Genomic DNA, 23,227 nt, shown 5'->3' with positions numbered 1-23,227 from the left:
AGTGTGAACAATTTAATTTAGTACTGAATTACTATTTCTAACCCATTTTAAACCATCTAATGTCTATTTATGGAGGATGTCAAAAAAGAAATGTTATGAACTTTGCTAGAATCAGAGAGCTGAATATCAAATCACTGCATTTTGCAGTAACCTTTATTCCAGAATATGTCTAAGAATTTGCAAAAGTGATATGAATGCTATGATTAATAAGATGGAACATATATCGAATATTTTACAGAGTCAATGGTAAAATAGCATCCAGTATTCTTCCATTCATGTGCCCCAGTTATGAACAAGCTTAAATAGCACTACATAGAACTTACTTCGTACTGTATCAACCAAAAAAATACAAAGAAGAATGTTGGCACCAAGATTTCGTTAATTATTACAAAGATATTGGCAAATTATAGAGCATGCTAAGAGATGATTATTATAATTTTTGAGATAATACTAACACAACTATACCTGACATGCTAATGGCATGCATGCTCAAATATTTCATGACAAATTAGTTAATAGATATTATCAAAATAATACTGCTTAGCTTTTCAATTGAATGCAATATATTTTAACACATATTGTACCATCTATCATTTTTTCTTCAGGTATTTTTTTTCTTCTTTTCTTTATTTATATTTAACAACAAAGAAAGCAATTCACATTTACTTTCATTAAAAAAAAATCAGATATCTATGACTTTTATAAAATATGAACAACTCTTTTTCAAATAAAAAAAGAATGTTCTCTCTCTCTCTCTCTCCTTTAAAAGCACTGATCTGAAAATTTTAGAAATGAATGGTTGGTTACTTAGAGGTTTAAACAACGAATCCCTTAGCATCTGACAAAATAATATATGATTCACTTTTCCACTATACCATGATCCTGAAGATGATGGAAGGTACTCATCCAACTCACCATCAGGCATAGTCATTAAAAGAATAACAGGACATTTTTTTTTAAATCATAATTTCACACAGCAAAAAATATACAAAAAAAAAACCCAATTAAACATATTACAGATTTTTTTTTAATGTCATCTTTACAGTTTACCATATTCTAAGGAATGAGAACATCCTAGCTGAATCCTGTTCAAGGTCAATTTATTACCTACATTTTAATGCTATGGGTATGGTTATATGGCTAGAAACAAGTTACAGTAAAAGATACTTTTTAGATATATTGCTGAATCTATTCCTTAAATTAATGAATAGACTCCACAAAGATTTATATTATATATGTATTCAGAGGCAGTTAAAAAGGAAAGATTTAAACCTACCTCTAAAAACCATTATTAACATAACACTGAGAAAACATGAATAAAAAATTTTAAGCTTACAGCTTAAAAATGAATGCACAGCTGAGAACAAATGAATATAAAAAGTATAACATATTGTGAGGAAATGAAAAAGCAGTGTACCTGTAACAATTAAAAGCATTTCTGTGCGTTCTTCTCCAGCACTGTTACTAATCAAACAGACATATTTCCCTCCATCCTCCAAATTCACTTGCCGAATTATCAAAGAACCACTCAGCTGGGTCATTCTGGGATCATGATACACCGGAAGAAGTTGCGAGTTATTCCTTCCAGCATATTTATACCAACTACAAAATGGAAAACACGATAACTAAAAAAATTATAAAAATTCAATTCTAAATGGCATATTGATACTCATTCTATAAAATGTTTGCCCGATTCTTTTTCAAACACCTAATTAAATTATATAATCTTAAACTATTAAATATGACTAAACATAAATATAAGATTATGATTTTATTAATCTAATTTACAAACTAAATTCAAAAAATGTAATTTCTTAGGTTTACAGATACAAAGTATAAGGATCCACACATACAATTTCAAAATTCAAATAAACTATTTACAATAGATAAAAATCCTTTATTTTTATTCTTAATCAAACACTTCTTTTAACCATAACTTGAATTGTGTCAGAATTCAAATAATAACTATAATAAAATGTACTATTCAAAAGTAGGTAAAAATTCCAATTCTAACATTAACTTCTTTTTTAAAAATTATTTTAAATTATAACAAAAGATAAATTTCAAGGATTAAATAATACTTGTTCTAATAGGAGATATAAATGTTGCATTAGGAAATAATAAATTTGAAAATTACATGCAACGAAATATACTTATTTCCACAAAATTTTGCATCAAATATTAAATTGTATTCAAATAATTAAGGTAAAATTTTTAAATGTTTATTTTTTAGTAATTACTAATTGCGATTACTCTCAATCTTTATTTTAAAAATATTTCTGCAGATGCTACCAATAACATTAATTATTGAATTTTATAATGAATTTAAGAATTATACAATCTGTGCACAAACCGGCCTTTAAAATTCCAGCCTTCAAGTTGTTGCTGTTTGATTGGTTGATTGATTGACAGAAGTTGGGGAATTTTAATTACAATAGCTAATATCTTTGTATTTACAAAAGTTCGATCTAATAAATAACAAAATTTTTATATCTACTGAAGGAAAATTTGATTAAATAATTAACTTTCAAATATTTTGCTAACGAATTCTTTAATCTGAAAATTGCAGAAGGGTTCAAATTCAGTTTATTCCAGAGAAAGCAATGAATGGTAGAATATAGTATAAATAGAGATGCATTATCCACGATTTTTTGAATAACAAATAATATTGCTATTGTTATTTTTAAATATGCGTTCCAAATATCTGTTTTTTCAATCATATTATTAATTAAAAATTATTACTTAAATATAAAATTTATTAATTGTAATTAATACTTAATTTACTTATTCAAGTAACGTGTGATTGAATTAATTTATCTGTTTCAGTTTACTTCTTAATTTTTTTTTCTCAAAACTATTTATTTAATTTATTTATTAGAGTGTACCATTTTCTGGAAAAGGTGAGTTAAAAATATATATCATTTCTTTAAAATGTTTAATGCTACCAACAGATGGCGCCAGCAGTAAACAGAATACATGTAATCAAAGTCAATCATGTCACGAGCAATTAAAAATGATCTGTATGGAATAGTGCATCATCAAATATGAATATCGGTCACTCCCGCAAAGTGGAGCGGTGAGTTCGCACTTTCCAGTGAAGCCTCGCACTTTCCGGTGAAATCACCGCTCCGATAAATTTCAGTGATATGCAATTCAATGATACGATACGATAATTCCAATAACTGGTCCGTTCACTTTTCAATCCAATCACAGATTTCTTTCGAGAGCTTCCATTGGACAGATCGTATCGATTGTTACTTTCCAATGAAGTCACCGCTCCGGCAAATTTCAGTGATATCGTATCGATTATTACTTTCTATCGTGATCCAAAACCTGTAATCGAAATATCATCAGTAAGATCGAAGATCGTATCAAGGATTTGAATCACACCCCTCTTTGGAAAGTATTGATCACTTGTATTTGAGACTTTTTGATATTGGTTACGTAATAACCGCTCTTAAAATATTCGTCATCCCTAAGTATAAATTGCAACTTTCATCGCATGTATTACATATTGGGTTATTCGAAAAGTTAAATTTATTGTGTTAAGACTTTGTGTTATCAAATTTTTGATAAAAATTCTTATAAAAATAATACCTTGCCTTCGGTTCTAGTAACGGTTCTGATATCCAGAATGTCTCCAATTCTTTCATTATAGCCTAAAATATTCCAACGTTCCTCATTTGAATGCTGTTTGATAATGGAAGTTATATCTTTCAGTGTAATCTAATAAATATTTGGGCTATATTCTGTGACTAAGGTTATGACATAATTTGCATTTTCATTTCCTGAGATGGTAGAGTGTTTTGCGATCCTAATTAGAACAAAGTTTTGATTGAGATTTTTCAACTATTTTGCGAACGAGCTTGTGGATAAAAGAGGTAGAACTAGAGTGAAAATTTTTGTAATCCTGTAAGAAGTAAAAACCTGTTGGTGAGAACAATTAATTCTTTATCTGGTAAATCAGAAGTTGGGTAAATTGCCAAAACTTCCGAAGCGAAGATTAAGTTATTGTGATGAATTCCGAAAGCAAACGAAGAAAGTTCTCAGATAGCAACGATTGAAATCATACTTGGATTTTCTGTATACTTATGGTTTTAAGAGATTTTTGATATATATTTTGGGTTTTCTACACATCAGTTATGGTCCCTATTAACACAAAATGGAATTTATATGGAACCTAAAGTGCAATTTAAAGTACTTTAAATTGGATGATATTAAATGCCTTCATATGAGATTAAAAAAACTTGTTAATACTAACAATTTGACTGTTAAGGGAAAGGCTTCAAATACCATGTTTATGAGAGTTTTCTTTTAATTTTAGATCATAAGGTTTGAATGCGATTCTTTTCAAAGCAATGATTCATCTAATAGCTTTATTTCTAGTAATAGCATTCATGATCGAACTATTTCGATTTCTTTTTGAAAACTGAATACTTGAATATGTTATGGATTATCTCCTCGAAAAGAAAATACCAAACAATAAAATAGTAGATTGATAAAGAATGGTTTTGTTGGAGAAGATTGGGATAGTACTTTTTTTCAGGACAAACAGAAACCATTTAATAAGTGTATCAATGATGCAGTTTTCTATAGTTTACTTTCTATAGCATTTTTTTAGTAATATGTTCCAAAATAAGAAAACAATTGACACCAGCACCCAAATTTCAATTTTTAGGTACGAACGAATCTGAAGAAAATAATAAGTAAAAGTTCCGAAAAAAAAAAAAAAAAAACTAAAAATGTTTCTATTATCTAATTATTTATTTATCAAGAATTTTCGAAGGTATATGCAAAGAGAATATTTTATTCCTTCAGGTATTTTCTTTGTTTGTTTGTTAGTAAGTTTTTCGGTTTGATGGCACAGCTGCAGAAATAGTCGAAAAATGGCAAATAATCTATTTATTTATCTGTCCATTAGATGCAGCTATAAATGTAATTTCATTGAATGATTAACGCTATCGATACTTTCACTAGAGAAATGACAAAAAATAATGCAGTCAACTTAGATATCCTAGAACTCCACTCAATTATTTCGAGTTTATTATTAAGTACAAACATGATTTGAAAATGAATTTAATCCCGAGAAATGGACTTGGATTCTGAAAGATAATTTTTTGGTTCCCCTTCTAACGAAGCAGCTACCTGGAAAGATTAAAAAGACGTTACTTAGTAGCCAAAATTCACCTCTCAGTAGGGTGAAAATTCTGGACAGTCAAACTGGTTTCTTAATGCAATTATTAAAGCAATAAAATTTTACACGTTGTTTTTCCCGATTTCAAATTTTGGGTCAATACCTGTGCCCTAATTGTTAGGATACATTTTTTTTTATTCCTTTGCCTCCTAAAAATGGGTGAAGCTTAGAATATTTGCTGAAACATCATTTTAAATGACATAAATTATGTTTATGAAAAACCCGAGGCTTCAAGTGCTAACGTTACTGAACTATTAACATTGTACTGAAGACAAAACAATTTCTTTTAAAATACAATCAAACTTCAGATACTGAAAGATTCGATTTATTACACAAAATAAAGTAGATATGTATCATAAGCATTCAGTTTGTCATAAATATTAACTATCATTCTTCAACAGATGAAATTCCTTTACGTGTTAAATGTTCTTAATGAATAGTTCACTTAAGCATTTCGAAAGATTAACCGTTAACATTTTACATGTGGAAAAATAATTCGAACCTAATACAAGGGCTTGCTTGTTGCTTCAAAAATTAGAATATATAATTGTTTTATATTGAATTTCCGTGAAAAATTAATCTACATTTTCTTCTTACCTCTCTGTAAGTATTTTTAACAATCAAAATTAATAAATAAATAAGTAAATAAAATATAAAAATAATGCACCATCTTGAATGATGCGGGAGATGAGGCATTCTAGTACAAGGGATTAAATTTAAATAACTATTTACAACTTCTTTCTAAAATAATTATTTAATTCAACAAATGATTCGTTTTTGTGCTTATACGATGATCGAAGCGTACGCCTCTAGTTATATCTTCAACAGAAATAATGTTTCCCATTTGATCAAATTTTTAGAATTTGTCTTATTTTATAGAATAAATAAACAAACAAGCATTTGCTGCATAATGCATATTTAACAAATGTATTAACTACAAAATTGTCATGAATGTCGTTTTCACTCACCTGTACCTAGGCACGGGAAACCCCTGAGCTGCACACGGCAATTCCACCACATCACCCTGAACTGCTGACAAGGCAGTCCTGCTGTCTGTCACACGGGGAGGAACTGTACCACTCGAATCTGCAAGTAAATTGATACATTTAGATGCCAAACACAAATGTTTGCTTTCTAAATATTGGGTGTTTCAAAAAAGATATTGAGATTTTTAAACTATGTAGTGTTTACTAACTTTGATGTGCACTGGTAAATGACTCATACAATGAAAAGAGCCTCTCACACAATTTTTCCTCTAAGAGATCAATTTGTGCATTTTTCTCTTTATATCAAGGAGATAAGCGAATTTTTACCATATAATTATAGCCTTGATTGTTCCATCTTTCAGTCAAGTCTTGTGGATCGTTGTGGTACAATTCATTAAATAGGAAATAACAAGCAATTAACATCCTAATATTCATTTTGAAACATTCTTTATTAGGGAAATAATGGTGCAACATAAGAGGGGTGCGCTGTAGAAATTCATCGCTGTCTACAATCAATTTAATTTTTCTTCCTTTTCTTTCCACCTGCCAGTTTTTTCCCCCTTGACATTTACTGTTCATTCTTGGATTCTACTATCCTCTCCGCTTTTGCGCATGCGTCAGAATGCGTTTATTTAGTCAAAATAGGGATGAAAGGGAAGATGAAAAGAGGAGATGTTTATATTTAACAATAAGTTGACCTCAGACTACACGTAGATTTCATGCAATATTGTCGGAAAAAGATACCAATTCTTAATAAAATATTTTAGAGCAATTTTTGCTTACTGTAAGGAGCCTAAACATTAAGCTATGGTGAATGAATGCAAGATATTTATTCTTAAAATTAGGTAATACACATTTTTACAAAATAATAAAAATGTTTTATGTTGAAACTCTTTTCCTTTATAATATTTTGAGATTAACAACGGTATATAATTTTGATGAGATTGAATGATATTATATAGAATATTCTTCAAGTCGCTCCTGAAAGCATTTTTCCATTTGAAGCAACCAACCATATAAGTAATCAATACCCTCAATTTTCAGTTAAAATAGTATGATCAGGCACACACACACACACACACACACACACACACACACAATTACGAAGAATTTCGGAAATGCGTTCATTCTTCCGCGTCTCTCCCCTTAACAAGGTAGACTCGTCGAAAAGAGATAGTCTCGGGATCTTCGAACAGAAGGACAGACAGACTTCCTCTGAATGAATGTCACTCAAATTTGATAAAAAGCTACAAATATGGTGTAAAGGCCATATATCGAATATCCTCAGTCTGACAGAAGGACAGACAAACAGATAGGACGCCAAAAAATTGTGTTTTTCAAACTCGTGGAGATTTTAAAAGTAAACATTTGTCAAAATCTCGAGCTCAAATTTTTTGACAATTAGAAAGAATACTTTTTCCGTAATTCGTATGCGAGAAAGTAAAAACAATAAATTCATGTCAAAGATCAATATTTTTCAACTATAGTTCGTCCATGCTATGTAAGACATTCCCCGCCTTATCTAAGATCCAGAATCGCTTGTGGGGTTTTCGGGACTGGAGGATTCGAGATCAGAAACCACTGAAGAGCTGTCGTGTAAGCGGGCCTGGTGGACGTTAAATCCTTTAGGGGCAAATATGCTTCCGCTGGTGTGGTGTGGAAATTTGGAGAGAGAATGTCGACTCAAATGTCATCCTTTTCATCTGACCGTGGTTTAAAATTACGAGGTGCATCTCAAAATAGACCTAGTGTTGCTTGAAAACGGGACGTTAATATAACTAAACTAAACTAAACTTTTAAGGGGTTGGGGGAAGAAGACAATACCTTTATTAGTGAGCATTCTAGAAATTTCAAGGAGATCACTCCCGCTGATTTTAAGTCTTTGATTCCTTTTTTTTTCTGTCAAAGATAAATGTAAACCTTTATCTGACTTTAATTTGAGGTATCTACTAGAAAAGAAAATAGCAAATATAATTTCTGACAAAAAGAAATGGCGAATTATCGGAAATTATCTTCCTCGATGTTTCAAAAGCATATCAAATCTCAAGTTTCGATAGAAAATAGAGGAAATCGCGTATGCATTTCATCTTGTATTAGTGTGGCCCATCATCTGGCTTTAAATTCGAATCTGTAATTATGTAGATTGTTGCAGCGATTCTCAACCTGTGGGGCGCGCCCCCCTAGGGGGCCGCGAGCACACTAAAAGGGGGGCGCGAGAATATCCAAGATAAAATGTTATTTAAAAAAATTGATCAACTGATTGAAAAGGAAAGCACACATACACATAGAGAACAAAACACATTTCGACATATTTGATAACTTATTAAAGTAAAACAATTTACTAAATCAAAATTTACTTAATTAAAACATACTAAATTTAAAACAAATTTAATAATTATTAGTGACTTCCTTGGGCCTGTCTTTCAGAGCAAAATTTTTCGAAGGAAGGCTTAATATTAGAAATAGCCAATCTCAGTTCTGTTTCTATATTTAGCCGAGATCTGAATTTTGTCTTCAAAGAAGCCACAGCATAAAATCTAGTATCACAAAGGTAAGATGTTGAAAATGGTAATAGAATGCGAAATGCCTTTGTTTTTGTGCAGAAAAATCATCCTCTACTTCTGCCCAAAATTCAAACAGTGATTTATTACTAAATTGTCTTTTCGTTTCTCCATTTTGTAGTGAAGTCTATGAATTTTTCTTCCTCATCAATTGAGAGTCCTTCGGGAGTCTTATGAAATAAATCCCTAACGCACTCGTAACTTGTTATCAGTTTGTCGTCAACAAGAAAATACCTTTTAAAGTTCTTTGCCAGCATGGCTAAATGATTTTCAATGGTTACAAATACAACTTTTACATGTTCTTCTTCAGCTTTGTTAGTACAATTACCCACATTTGCAAACATTGTTAGGTTTTTTTGCTTTAAATTTCTGTTCTACAATTCCAATTTTCTACAAAAAGCATTAACTTTATCACTCGTATCCAACATATGTCTATTTGCTCCTTGGAGTTGAAAGTTCAAGTTATTTAATTTCTCGAATAGTTAGACCCAGTAGTTCAATTTCAATACAAATAAACCATCGCGAAAATTCTCGGCCTCCGGTCTGTTTTCTTTTTCTATGAAAATGGCGAATTCTTCTCTTAATTCATAAACACGTTGCAAAAATTTCCCACAGAATAACCATCTTGCCTCGCAATAAAATAGTAACGCTGAATGTACTAAACCCCTGTCTTTACAAAGTGCGGAAAAGATTCTCGATTTCAGGGGTCTCTTTTTTTTATATAATTTATTACGGTTACAACCGTAATTAACAGAATATTCAGACCAGGACTCATTTCTTTCAAATCCAAAGCTTCTCTGTGGATCATACAATGTATTCAGACCCACTGAGTCGATTTTTGTTTTACATGTGCTTGTATACCTTGGAATCTTCCGGACATTGAACGAGCACTTTCGGTGCATATTCCGACGCAATTTTTCCATTCTATGTTTGCCTCATTCATAAAATAATTTAAAATAGCAAATAATGCGAGCGCTGTTGTTTTGAGTTCTATTGGTTTGCAGAAAAGTAGTTCTACTACTGGCATATTATCACAAATTTTTACATCTGGCTATTTTATATGAAACTTTGTAAGGTGCAATTAAAGCTTTTTTATTCACAAAGTTTCTTTAAAAAGTAATTTTTGCTTTTTATATAATTTTAATTTTAATTCGAAGAATTATCTGGGTTTGTTGTACTCACTATGAAGCGTTTCCGAATGTCGTCGTTTAAGTTTATTTGGTTTCATGCTGCCTGCGGCCAACATTTTTGAGCAAATTATACACATGTGCCTTTCTTCTTCATTTATTTCAGTACTGATAAACCCAAAATTTAAGTATTCTTGAGAATATTTTCTTGGTTTTATTTTCGGAACCACGCTCGTCTGTGTATTTGTTGGTGCTTGACTGTCGTCTAATTCTCGCTTACTTCCCCTTAAAAATTTATCCACGAGTCTGCATAAATCTACTGTCATGAATATTTAATAATGCAATTAACACGAAAATATATAACGTACACATTCACGATAGATTCGATAGCGATAGAAGGATCGACTCGAATGAGACTGGCAGGAATTGAAACTTGCGTTATCGAACATTTTCCTTTTTTCTATGTGAAAACATTTGCTCTGCGCCTGCTCGAGACGGCATCGGTCGTGTGGACTCCCCTCCACAAACATTGCTTATTTTTTCACTTTTGTTTAGTCATGCTTCTGTTTTATTTCTTTTATTATTCGAAAAAATGTATTCCCATTTTCTAAATTTAGCTCACCCCGCCTAGGTTAACTTTCATTAACGAATTTTTATACTTTCATATTCTTTTAACGTTATCTCCCTATTTTCATTTCAAATATAATATTTAAATTTTCCTCGCTTTCATTCACTATCCGCTTGGCAAAATGCCAAATGTGGTTTCTCGCCAACGTTGGCTCGGTTTTACTCTTGTTTTGGCAGTTAGTTAAAAATAATTTAAAAACAGAATAAAAAATACTCAGTTTTCATTATTATTGTATACATTTTATTGTAAGCGGGGGGCGTGATGGAAATTATGATTGAAAACTCGGCCGCGAATACTGAAAGGTTGAGAAACGCTGGCTTGTTGCATTCTCAGTTTCTGGCGTTCACACACACATATGTACATGCACAGGTTCCACCCCCACCCCCCGCCTGTAAGTGAATTTAATCCAAATTTTGATAAATATTTACAATTCTAACTAATGATAAAGTCGAAAAACTGGTAAATATACCAGTTTTTATGAATTCTTTGAATTATCGCGTCTACAGTCACATGAGTAATTATATATACAGATTTCTCTTACACAAACTGATACTCAGTTTTAGTGTAAAGATCGCATATAAAATTTCATTCATTTAATTTGTTGATTAGTTTGTATTATATTATGCAGTAACATACTAAGTTGATTAGTTTGTATTATATCATACTGTAACGTAATATGTTGATTAGTTTGTATTATATCATTCTGTAACATAATATGTTGATTAATTTATATTATATCATGCTGTAACATAATATGTTGATTAGTTTGTATTATATCATGCTGTAACATAATATTTGATTAGTTTGTATTATATCATGCTGTAACATAATATGTTGATTAGTTTGTATTATATCATGCTGTAACATAATATGTTGATTAGTTTGTATTATATCATGCTGTAACATAATATGTTGATTAATTTGTATTATATCATGCTATAACATAATGTATTATATCATGCTGTAACATAATAGGTTGATTAGTTTGTATTATCATGCATGCTTTGGACATATTCCAAAATTTCTTTTTTCCTTGAATCCATAATCTCTATGTCGAATTCTTTAATGATTACAATACATTCTCTCGGTATACTTCGAATAAAAAAATGAATTATCCTCTCCTCGTATCCCTAAATCGAAACCGGAAACATTTGAAGTTAAAACACCGCATAAAGCTCGTTGGAAAAACTCTTGTCCGAGATGCAGTAGCGATGTCCATGTGCTTTCTTCACAGTCCATTACCCTGTCGTGTTTTCTCTCATAATTGCGTGTCAAGAACACCATTTTCGATTAAGAGTTCAGAAGCAGCATTTCGCAGTCGATATCACATCTGCAGAGTGCGTAATTAGCTTACGGGTTTGGAAAAAAAAGGAAAGGAATCCTGACAAGTTTATTTCGAAAATAAAAACAAGGAAGCTGAATAAAAACAGACGATAAAATGTATGCGTACGTTAAAAAAAAAAAAAAAAAATTTGGATCACTTGCCTTTTTAGATAGAATATAAAAAAATACTTCGTATAAAAAATTTATCTATAGTTTAAAAAGGTGGAACTGCTAATGTATTAATTCATCAACAAGTTACATATGGCGATCATTTTACTCATTTAAAACGTCGATTGTGTTTAATTCTAATGAAATTCTTCCTTGTTATTTACGTTTTCTTCAACAACATATTTTAAAACTCAAATTAAGATAATTTTAGCAGCATTATTTCAGTAGCTATGCAGTCGTATGTCAAATCGCATAATATTACAATGGCATGAAAAATATCTGATTGAGCGTTGCCTTAAGCGATGCAGTATTGTTCGTTTCAGTATCCTGACTATCACTCTTCTACGATTCTACCTCGCAAACAGGTGAGACGTGGGAGGATGAGCGTGTATCCGGAATTTTTCATTATTCTTTGAACTTAATTTCCTCTCCATTAGATACTGTGGTTTCTTGTTGTTGTTTCTTTTGGCACTTGCCATGTATTAGCCCGCTGTTACGAAGACAGCGATTTTAAGCCGGTGGGGGAGCGTCTCTTGTTTTTCAGTAGCGCCAACTAGGGCCAAGAGTACGACTTTACTACTCACGCATCACTCATTCGCTTGCACAACCCCTTTTTACAAGAGGGCACATTCAAGCATCTCATAGATAGAACAACGCAAGGACAACCATGCCCAAGCCGAAACTCGAACCCAAGACGCCCAGATCACGGGGAAGACGCGCTGCCCCTATGCCAGGACACCGGCAATCAAGTGTTGGAAATTAGGTAATTTAAAATAAACTGCCAAAATTAAGTAAAATGTTGTACAAATAGTTAAAAAGGTGTCATTAAGAAGACAATTTTTTAAAAAATTGAAAAAATTTGAAATTTATTCTTCGTAATAATATTTTTTAAACCATTAGATACTTCTTTGTTTAGTTTCTTTTCTTCTTTTCTTTATCATGTGCATGAGATAGTCATGTCGGTTTTAATGGCCCTTATTTTAATTCAAAATTGCACATTAGTTGCTTATATGCCTAGTTCAAATGGGAAAAAAGTTTTCAAACTGACACGAAGAATATTTTTTTATATATAATTTTTTATATATAACTTTAAAAATATTCCTCCCAGTTTAATCAGTATTTAGACTGTCATTGAATATATTTACTTCTGAAAATGTATAACGAGCATTCGAAATATATCGAAATTTTCGTTCCAACTTAATATTCACTTGTTGATTAAGAAGAATAAGAGTCCGATTTACCCTAAAATTAACAATATAAAGTGTAATTAACAGCATACTTAGTACCATAATCGTGTATTAAAATATATTAAATAATTAATAAATTACATATTAAAATAGTTATTAGGTAGTTCAAATAACATTGATTGGCTTGCAAGTTATTTCAGACATCATATGTATGTAACGAAAATTTAGAAAATCTGTATGAATTCAGCAAGACAAACATATCCAGATGCCTTGAAATGATTTCGCAGTCAACCCAGCAAACCAATCAAATGATAGGCATTATTCTGAGAGTTCACCCACCTGTTACTATGAGTCGGCCCGAGGTTGCGCTGACGATGATTTCATGAGTGAGGCGGTGGCTGGTCTGGCAGCGGTAACTCATGGATCCATCATCTGGGGTCACGTTTCGGATGTGAAGCTCGCCCGAAGGAAACACGCTGTACCTTCCGCCTGCAAAAGGGGAATTTTTTTTTGTACTGCAACCGTTTTCAACTTAGAGATCAACAAAAATCAAAAGAAGAGAGGGAACAACCTAAAGGAAAAATATAATTTATGAAGTTGTAGAACGTCGGCGATTCAGCACAAAATGGTACCTCGTGCATATTAAGGAAAAGAACAAAATGTCCCAAATCCACATTTGTTTGCTCAAGATTTCTACAGTTTGACACGTTTTATGATGTCATAAAACGTGTCAAAAATATACCTTTCTTTTCGATTTTCAAATTGGTCTCCGTACTCAAGAAGGCAGATATGGGCTCTTGTTTTAATTTCCCTTTTCAGACTTTTTATCTTATGAGTTGAGGTGTTAGCACAGGTAGTAGAGGTCTTACAATGTTTGTGGAAATCAAAATTCTTCTCACTAAAAAAGTATTTGGAGTCTTTTTTGGACCCGAAAAATAGATTTTTCTTTTTTTGACCACGTTGTGTGAAGTCACAATTTCGGAAATTACTTGCAAACAAATTTTAACTCTGGGCTTTTTATTCTTTTTCTTAATATGCATAAGATGACTTTTTGTACTAAATTGATAATGATCCAAAACATTGTCATTGACTTCTTTTCTTTCATCTTATATCATTTTGGAGACAAAAACGCAAATTCTGATGCTTAGGAGATGCTGTAACTGTAAAAATGTAGAGAAGAGCCCTTCTACAATACCTAGATAACACTTTCATGTATACAGATGCCATTTTTGTGAAGTTACGGATTCTCATTAGGTATAAGTATTAGTAAATACTTATAATAAGCTTTTGAAAAGGCCCAAATTCTGTAATTAAAATGCAAGGTTAAAAAAATATGCAAAATTAAATAAAAGCATGACTTTCAAAATATTTGGAAAAAATTTAACACCATGAAAAAAAAATTATGAAATAAAATTTTATAGAATGAGACCAGGTAAAAATATTGGCCTAAAAAGAATTACAATATTTCAATTAGATCCATCGAAGATTAATCGTTCTATAATATGATGGAAAATTATATTTAATATAAACAACGAAAGAAATTAAAATCCTTTAAAAATGACAGTGATTTAAAAAACCAAATAAGTGATGCTAAATAACAAAAAAAGTTTAATAATTCCTATTGAAAAGTCATTAAACCAAAAATAAAAGAAGTGAAAATCATTCAATGAAGAAAGGTTTTTTTTTTTTAATCTCTACATTTACATTTACAAAAACACATAAGTGATTGATTTGATGGAATAAACAATAAGAAATATCGCTGCAAATAGTATGCAAAACTAATTTTGAAAAATTCATTGAAAGTAAAGAAAAATTGTTAAAACTGTCGATAAAATTGGCGCTACTGAAAAAGTTTATTATTTTTTTTATTTTAAGATATTGTTAAAAAAAATTTCCTGCGAGAAAACATTTTCTTAATATACGACAAAAAGGCAAAAATTTGATAGTTTTCGTTATCCTTATAATTTAATAATATTTTAATTAACTTTTGGATATTGAATGTTAATAATGATGTTACTATCGTTTTGAAGTGAGTCAAAATTTCATTAACGATTTGTACAAAAATTGTCGATTTGTATAAGAGATATATACACCTATATACATGCACACACTGCTTTAAATATATAGATTTACTATTAAAAAATTCGAAGATTAAATGTAAACTATGAAATTTTTATTAAAACATTAGCGAGACAAATTAAGTAGAAAATTAAGTATTTAGGTCAATGCATGGTTTGTGCTGTTTAACTAACTATTCGCTCCTTGTGTCTCAAGAACAGGTAGATTTTAAGTAGGTGATTTCGCGTATTTTTTTATCATGTGAAAACATAATGTTGCTATAGCTTGGGGCTTTTGAAGCCTCAAAATGCATAGGCAGAAAAATAAAAAGTGTGATTGTTGGAACTCATAAATTGTATGAATTTTTTTCTGATCAGGACTATAAATATGATAAAAAAATTTAAAATTTTAGTACGTTTCTGAATCAAAACCCTCTCACAGTTTTATTAAAACATATTTTTGAAGAATGATCATAATACGAAGTTCAATCTTTTTTTTTAAAATGATTTTAATATTTCAATTTATCAATGCATTTATTTGAAGAAGTGATGATTTAAACATTCAATTTTTTGCTCTCAAATTTTGTATTGCCAAACAAAAGTGTTCTAAAATGATTGCATGAAATCTGCAATAGCAGATTTTAATTTTAAAAAAAATTGTTTCTTTTAGTATATCCATAAAGTTATTTTTTAAAAAGTAAGCATGGTTTGCATATCGAAATTCTTTTCAAATTACTGACTTCGCATTTCGATTTAAATAACAGCAACGTCAATGTAAATTAAGCAATAAACTTGAATTCTTCAACAGTTTAATCAAACTTCCAAAATAAATTTATAAAATCAATTTAATTTTTTTCTAAGATTCTAAATATATTTCAAATAATAATAATTGTTAAATCGTAATTAATTGCACATTTTGCAAAGAAATCTGTAAATCGACTTTTTCCTTCTGCAGAGACACGACTCAAATAAGCCAACCTTCCCCTTTCTAACTGTAGTAAGCATTTCCGGAAGAGACGAAAAGCTGCAGTATTCTAGTTTTGAAACGTGTACCATCGTGTATTTGGAGCTGGATACGAAAGTGAGCGGCGTGTCAGTCACAGCTCACTGCTTATGCCATCTAACATGAATTGCAAATTGTTTATTAGATTAAACAAATGTATTATCTAGTTGCTTTATATCAGAATATGTTGTATAATTGAGAACTTATTCTTGCTATTATTCATTTCACTTTTCTTGGAGGCTGGCCACTAGTTTAATATAAAATCCATGTAATTAGATTTAACCCTAGAATGCATGACTTTTTAACATTTTTTTTTTTACAAAAAATGTAATAATTGAGTATAACTTTAAAAGAAATTTTTTTTTTCGTGATATTAAAAATAATAATAATAAAATGTGCTAAGCAACTACATTACGAATTAAACAGGGTTTTCCAATCACACAAACCATATTATAACAATTCTACAATAAAAATAAGAGGCCTTTTTTATATTTTTTACAATGCAAAAAAAAAAAAAAAAGATAGTATTTTTAATGGTAAAACGTTTCATACAACAGCCATTTTGGTATTTTTACGAATCCGCCAAGTTAAATCTAATTCAGTACCGTTAATTCCATATATCAGTCCTTTTTACAAATTTTTTTTTTTTTTTTTATCAAAACGTATCTTTTGGAACAGCTTATAGAAGTGAGTCTACCGGATTTTGCATGATAACGTTCTTATTCTTTCTCTGATTCATTCATGTCAAATAACTAAACACCTTTCAGTGAAAGATAAATTGCCATTCCAAATTGGAATTATAAATAAAAAAAGAATCGTTTCTCATTTTTCAAATCCATAAATCTGTCTCATCGCTATGATATATATGTTTTGGTGAACTTTATTTCTCTCTCTCTTTTGACTTTGGCATTGGTCGCAAAAGGGTAACACGATTGTTGGGTTAATAGAAGGATTAAAACTTAGTTGGAAAATGCAAGTTAAACGAAAGATATTTCTAGAGAAATGACAGTAAAGATCATTGAAATATCGAATTTCTCCTTCGAACTACTAATTTCTTGGGAGTGGAAAGCCTGTTGATATTCCGAAGATTTAACCGAATTTACAAGTCGGTATTTTCTTGTTCAATCAGGAAATGGGAGGGGAGTAATGCCTCCCCTTTTTCAGAAGACTTTCAAGAGGCGCGCACGTGGCCGGCTTCTCGGTCACGTGATTCCCCAAGATGGCTGCCGGGTGATTTATCGAGCGCCGGGTCTTGGCCATTGCACCTGATCGTCGTAGAAAGAAGAGCAAAGGCGTCGTTAACGGTCAAAGGAACGGAGATTTGTTGGCAAACTGCCAGAAGGTCGCCGGAAATAGCCTCCCTCTCTGGCACCGTGCCAAACATCCGCCCGCTCTTCCGAATCCCAGACGAGGGGCGCAAGCGCACAACTGCCCCTGCCTCTTTTCTTTTATCTTGCTCTTCATGGCTACGGGGATTTTTATTTCCTTTCGTTTTCTTCTCGGATATTTCTTGTTTTTCAAGGCTTCCAGAAAGAAGATCTAGTAAAAAAAAAAAAAAACTGTTAGGGGGATTTTCCGTCTCTCACTCTCTGCTTTCATCTTCACGTTCCTTTAAAACTCTAACGTTGCATTTCCACAGAGTTTTTATGGTAATAGGCTGTTTAAAAAAAGTGACATATTAGTTAGATTCATATCAAGGAGTAAAAATTGACAGAAATCAGTTTCGTATCACATGTATCAACTTTCTACCTCAGTTCAACAATTCGTAGAGATATTGATTAATTATCAATATCGATTTTTGTTCATTCATCTAGGATTTAGAGACAGTTATCATGTTGGGCATATTTGATCCGAAATTCCAGGATGAAGTAGTGTTTACTGAATTGAAATATATCTTTACCAAAGCATAATTGATAGAAAACTCTGCATTTTTTCGAATCTATTCTATATTTCCCTCTTGAGAAATATGTCTAACTATAGTTAAATATAGTAGTTATGCGAAACATCTTAAAATAGCAGTCCAAATCAGCTTGTTTTGCATAAAAAAGTTTGAATGATTTTTCTTTAATAATATATATATTTTTTTTACTACTTCCAAATATCATTTCAAATTTTTGATACACTTTACAATAAATTTACTAGTTAATGGAAATGTAAATAAGAATATATTTTCTCGAATATTAATTTGCCAAACGCTTAAATGTATCACCAACTTACATATATTTAAAGTTCTTAACTTATTCTTGCTGATTTTCCTTTAGCATGATAAAATTTCTAGCTAAGATCCTAGCGTACTATATCAAGCACAAAATTAAAATCAAACTGATTAAATAGTGAAATACTTGATGATTACTCCTTGGCTAATAGATTCTTCGCAAGAAAAGATTTTTCAATGTGTTAGTAAGATTTTTAATTAATTAAAAATTAATCGAAATTTTAACATCCCATCTCTATAGCTCAGAAGTATATTATCACACAGAATATATTTTTATACTGTCTTAAAATTTTAAAAAATCCACTTTTTCATTTCTGTGTGATATTTCTCTAATTTTAATATACACTTTTTAAAATAATTTTAACCACAATGTGTAACAATGCTTTTTATTGTTGTAGCAAAGTTTAAAAAGAAATAATTTTTTTCAACAAATATTTCACTTGAGCGTTTCCAATGGTATTGTTACAGAGTTGCATTTATTTGGATATAATTTAGAAAGTATAATTTTTGTTTTCGTTTTTATTAACATGATAATATTTTAGGTTGGCATTCTTCACAGAATTGAATGATGTAAAAATTGTTACGAATAAAATGTAACAACTAAATAAATTAAGTTAGACCAGACAAAATGAAAGAATAAAATCCAAAATATTATCATGTTACGATGTTTCGGAGTAAAATTTCAAATTTCCTTATCTTTTTCTAAAAATGTCCCTGTTTTTTAGTGGTATATCATCACGTTGGCATACAAGGGCAAATACGTATGGCGTAAGTACTTTATAAAAAATAAATATAACTATTTGATGTGTTACCACCGTTTTTGTTTAAAAATGAAATCATAATGCCATTCCTAAAACCTGTTATTATCAAATCAATGCGCAATGTCATGATTTTGAAGCAGTTAGTATAGGATAGCTAATGCACTTTTTTTGACAAATGAGAGTCAATAAACCAAAATAATTTACAAGTTTAGCAATGTAATGGTACAGTTTTATGAATCCGAATTGTGAAATGAATTTATCGTTTCTTTATAATAACGTTTATTAAGTTTAAAATAATAATAAAAAAACTGAAATTTTTTTTAATACATTTTATTTCATGCATTAAAAATAAAAGTATTTTTTCAAATATTTTTTTCTGTAATCAATAATAAATTATTAAAAAATAATAGTATTTTGAAGTAATTTCTTCACCCAAATTCAATAATAGAGGGAGCCACTCGTATCAAATCAAAAATTAATAAAATTAACTGATTACCTTATTACTAAGCTTAGAAAATATTAAAACACTGGATCGTCACCGAAAACACATAGACATGTAAAATTTAAAAACTTTAAAACATTAAAAAAAGTCGATTGAAAATTATTTTATAAAAATTATTTAGAAAACTGAAATACGTCTGGAAATTAAGACGGCTTAAAAGAATTAAATTTTGGAAAAGCAAAATGCATTCAAGATCTGCAGAATAAGGGAATTATTCTTTAAAATGCTAAAACCACAATTAAAATAATGAGTTTCTAGTTTAATTATTTTACTCCTAGATTTTGCTAACTTGATATTTATGAAATTTTGCATGTTCTTAAAAATGAATACTTACTGAATGAATAATATAAATTTATCATAAATGTATCTGCTTTAAATCTTAAATAAAATTTTTCTAAATTAGTATTTTTATTAACCTTAATCATAAATAATTTTATATCTGTTAGAAGTATTAACTTGAATCATTTCTTATCTGACCATGTGTCTTAAAGGTCTGCCTTCCTATGGAAGGGAAAATATTATATTTGGTAATTATGATAACAACAGACAAAAGTTCTGAAACCAAAATTGTCGAGCGCGAGAGACTTTTACCAATTTTAGGGACAAATAAAATGCATTAAAATTTTTTATAGCATTGATTAAGATTATGAATTTCCAAAAGAAAACAATCAAATCAATAACTAGTATATCCTTTTCAGGTATGAAGCCTGAAATATTTAGTGAAAGACATTTTCTTCATTTAGAAATTATATCTTATAAAATGAGAAAGAAACTCTCCCATTTTGTATGGAGCATTAATATTATAATTTATTTTGAATTGATGACAGCATTGTTGTTTAAAATGGTAACAAATTATCTTTACTAAGCAATGAAAAAGTCTTGAAAATTTACATTTTTCAGTTTTCTTCTTTTTTTTAAAGTTTATTTCTTTTCTTTTTCTATTGCGTGTTCATTAAATCGCTACAAGGCACTGTAATTTGTATTTGTTTAATACGAACCGTCTTTGGCTAGCAGCTGGTATGCTAGAAATAGTGGATGTGTTTCATTTCAATACGAACTCTTACGCACAGCGTTTTGCTTATTCATTAATTACACAAAACGTATTTTTAAGCACCAAATTGTAATATATTAAAGTTTTGCTATTTTGTTATTAATCTTCTATTTATTGTGTAAATGAGCCTTCTTAACACACTAAGGCTCTAAAACCATTAAATTTCTTGGAAATAAATCATCTGATTGCAAATCGTCTTTCGTTACATTATGACTCCAATTTTCTATTCTTCATATACCCTGCCGACTTTATAAACCGAATCTTTTTTTATTTGTTTTTAACAAAGGAATAAAATCATGCAATTAAATTTTTGATGAAGCAATGAAAATAGTTTGAATTCTTTTCCAGGTGCACATTCTCACCTTTCAAATTATATTTGTGCCAAATTACGTAACTCTATATCAAACAGTCTCGCCTGCAAAGACAAATAAACAAGCAGACACATTCTTATTCATTATTAGTAGAGAGCAGCTGGCATTATCCCCATTAGTCAGGATGAAAAGATTTTCATGTAATTTATTGAAACCAATTATTTTATTAATTGTCACTAAAGCCTTAATTAGGTTTCAGTATTTGTAAACGAAACTTGAAATATTTACAGAAAACAAATACTTTACAATACAACTTGAAATATTTACAATAATACAACTGGAAATATTTACAAAAAGTTACGTTTACTGAATATCAAATCAGCTGTTAACGGTACATGCTATAAAAAGTGATATAGGCAAGTCAAAGTTACAGTGATGAAAATCTCTATGAAAAAACGTTAAATTGTAACCATTCCAAAGTTCAATTTGAATAAAAGAGGTTGTTAAAATAATAACATTACAACCATTTTGATTCTGAATAATATTGTATCTATTCCAATATGTTAATTTCTGGAATACAAAGAAAATATTATTTCAACAACTCCATTTGCTAGATTGTAAAAATATATTTATTATTAATATTGTATAGAATGCCAAGGAGACTTAGATAAACAAACTTTGTTTAATATATATTTAATATTAAACGATAATAGGATTAAATAAAATCCTATTATCGTTTGCAAAGTTATTTTCAATTAAAATTAGAATATCAACTGTATGAATTAATTTTTTAGTCTGTAACTTCTCAAAAAATTATATATTGCATCAAAAAAATTTTAAGAACTGCCAAATGTTAATTTTTTAAAGAATTATATACAATTTAACTAAACATAACACGTGACATTTCAGAGGGAAGTGAATAATTGAATTTAAATATGTATAAATATTTTCATTCAATGAGAATGGCAACATCGACAATAAAATGATTGGATACATAATTTATAATTAATAAAAAAGAACTATTAAATAAACTGTTATAAAATTTCACTAAAACCTTCGTTTTGTTTCAAAGTAATTGTGATAAAAATTTGAAGAAAAACAATTAGATTGTTTGTTATTTTGAAGTATGGAAACAATTTGTGAATTATTATTTTTATAAATACTTGTCATTTTAAATAAATCCATAGCGTTAGAGATTTATATTAATTCAATAGCAATTAAATCTGAATTATTCAAAACAAGCAAAGAGAATAGATAATTTTTATCATCGCATTTAATTGACTAAGACTGAGTATTTAGGATAGTCCCTTATCGAAATTAAGTCAAGATAATCACTATACACGGATAGCAAAGAACAACAGTTCTGTCAAGGAAAGATCCACAAAAGAGAATACACTTAATCCTTTCAAAACCGCGGAGTGGGGCGTGGCACTGACGTCAGAAGTACGTCACCGATCGAACTTCAATGCAATGACGTCATGTATCCAGACCTCGGTTTTGTAATTCTATGTTTGTACTAAATTCAGTAAGCGTAGAAAAGCACTTTTTTAAATGCAAAATTTAATGTATTGCTAATGTAATTGTGAATTTCAAAGCAAAATTGAATTTAAAACTTTATTATTTTTTTTTCAAAGCTGAGAAAAATGTAATACAAAATTCAACATTCTGAAAGAATTTGGAAAGAACTTTTTTCTAAAATATGAAGATTTCTTGTTCGGTTCTTATCAAATTTTTAACAATTATTGTATTTTTTTCATATCAGTTTCTATAAAAATATCTCGATTCATAAAAAAATTTTGAATTGTTATTTTAAAGAAAAATAAATTATAAAAATGTTTTACTTTAATTAAAGAGTTACTATAAAATATATAAATGAAATACAAAATCAAAATTTTATACATTTCATTTATACTAATAATAAAGAAATGCATGTCACTAAAATTTATGCATACGCATATAAACAAAATAAAAAATAAAAAAAAATTAATAAAAATCGAGCCTAAATTCTGCGTTTTTCAGAGATATCTTTCAAAACTATTACAACATAAAATGTTTTTTAATAGTTTAAAAACTTAAAAAATTATCTTTCTAATTATATCAACCTAATTACCGTAATTTTAATATTATTTTAATGAACTTTTAAAGAAATTTTT

General features: G+C 29.6%; 1 protein-coding gene across 9 annotated transcripts in view; it reads right to left on the bottom strand.

Annotated features, from left to right (window-relative positions):
- The window catches only part of LOC129983669 (cell adhesion molecule Dscam2-like), a 194,705-nt gene that overhangs the window by 67,679 nt on the left and 103,799 nt on the right, over positions 1–23,227 (bottom strand). For all 9 annotated transcript variants that reach the window (XR_008785433.1, XR_008785432.1, XM_056093244.1 and 6 more), the window contains exons 5-7: positions 13,514–13,663; positions 6,163–6,280; positions 1,418–1,602 (exon numbers count right to left, since the gene is read on the bottom strand). Coding sequence is in view for 7 of the 9 variants with exons in the window: in XM_056093244.1 (XP_055949219.1) it covers positions 1,418–1,602; positions 6,163–6,280; positions 13,514–13,663 (453 nt within the window). In the remaining 2 variants the exon portion in view is untranslated. The remainder of the gene's footprint in view (positions 1–1,417; positions 1,603–6,162; positions 6,281–13,513; positions 13,664–23,227) is intronic.

Source organism: Argiope bruennichi, chromosome 9, assembly GCF_947563725.1.
Source record: "Argiope bruennichi chromosome 9, qqArgBrue1.1, whole genome shotgun sequence".
Lineage (NCBI taxonomy): Eukaryota > Metazoa > Arthropoda > Arachnida > Araneae > Araneidae > Argiope > Argiope bruennichi.
The sequence above is the reverse complement of the archived record's forward strand: the minus strand, read 5'-3'. Positions and strand labels throughout refer to the sequence as shown.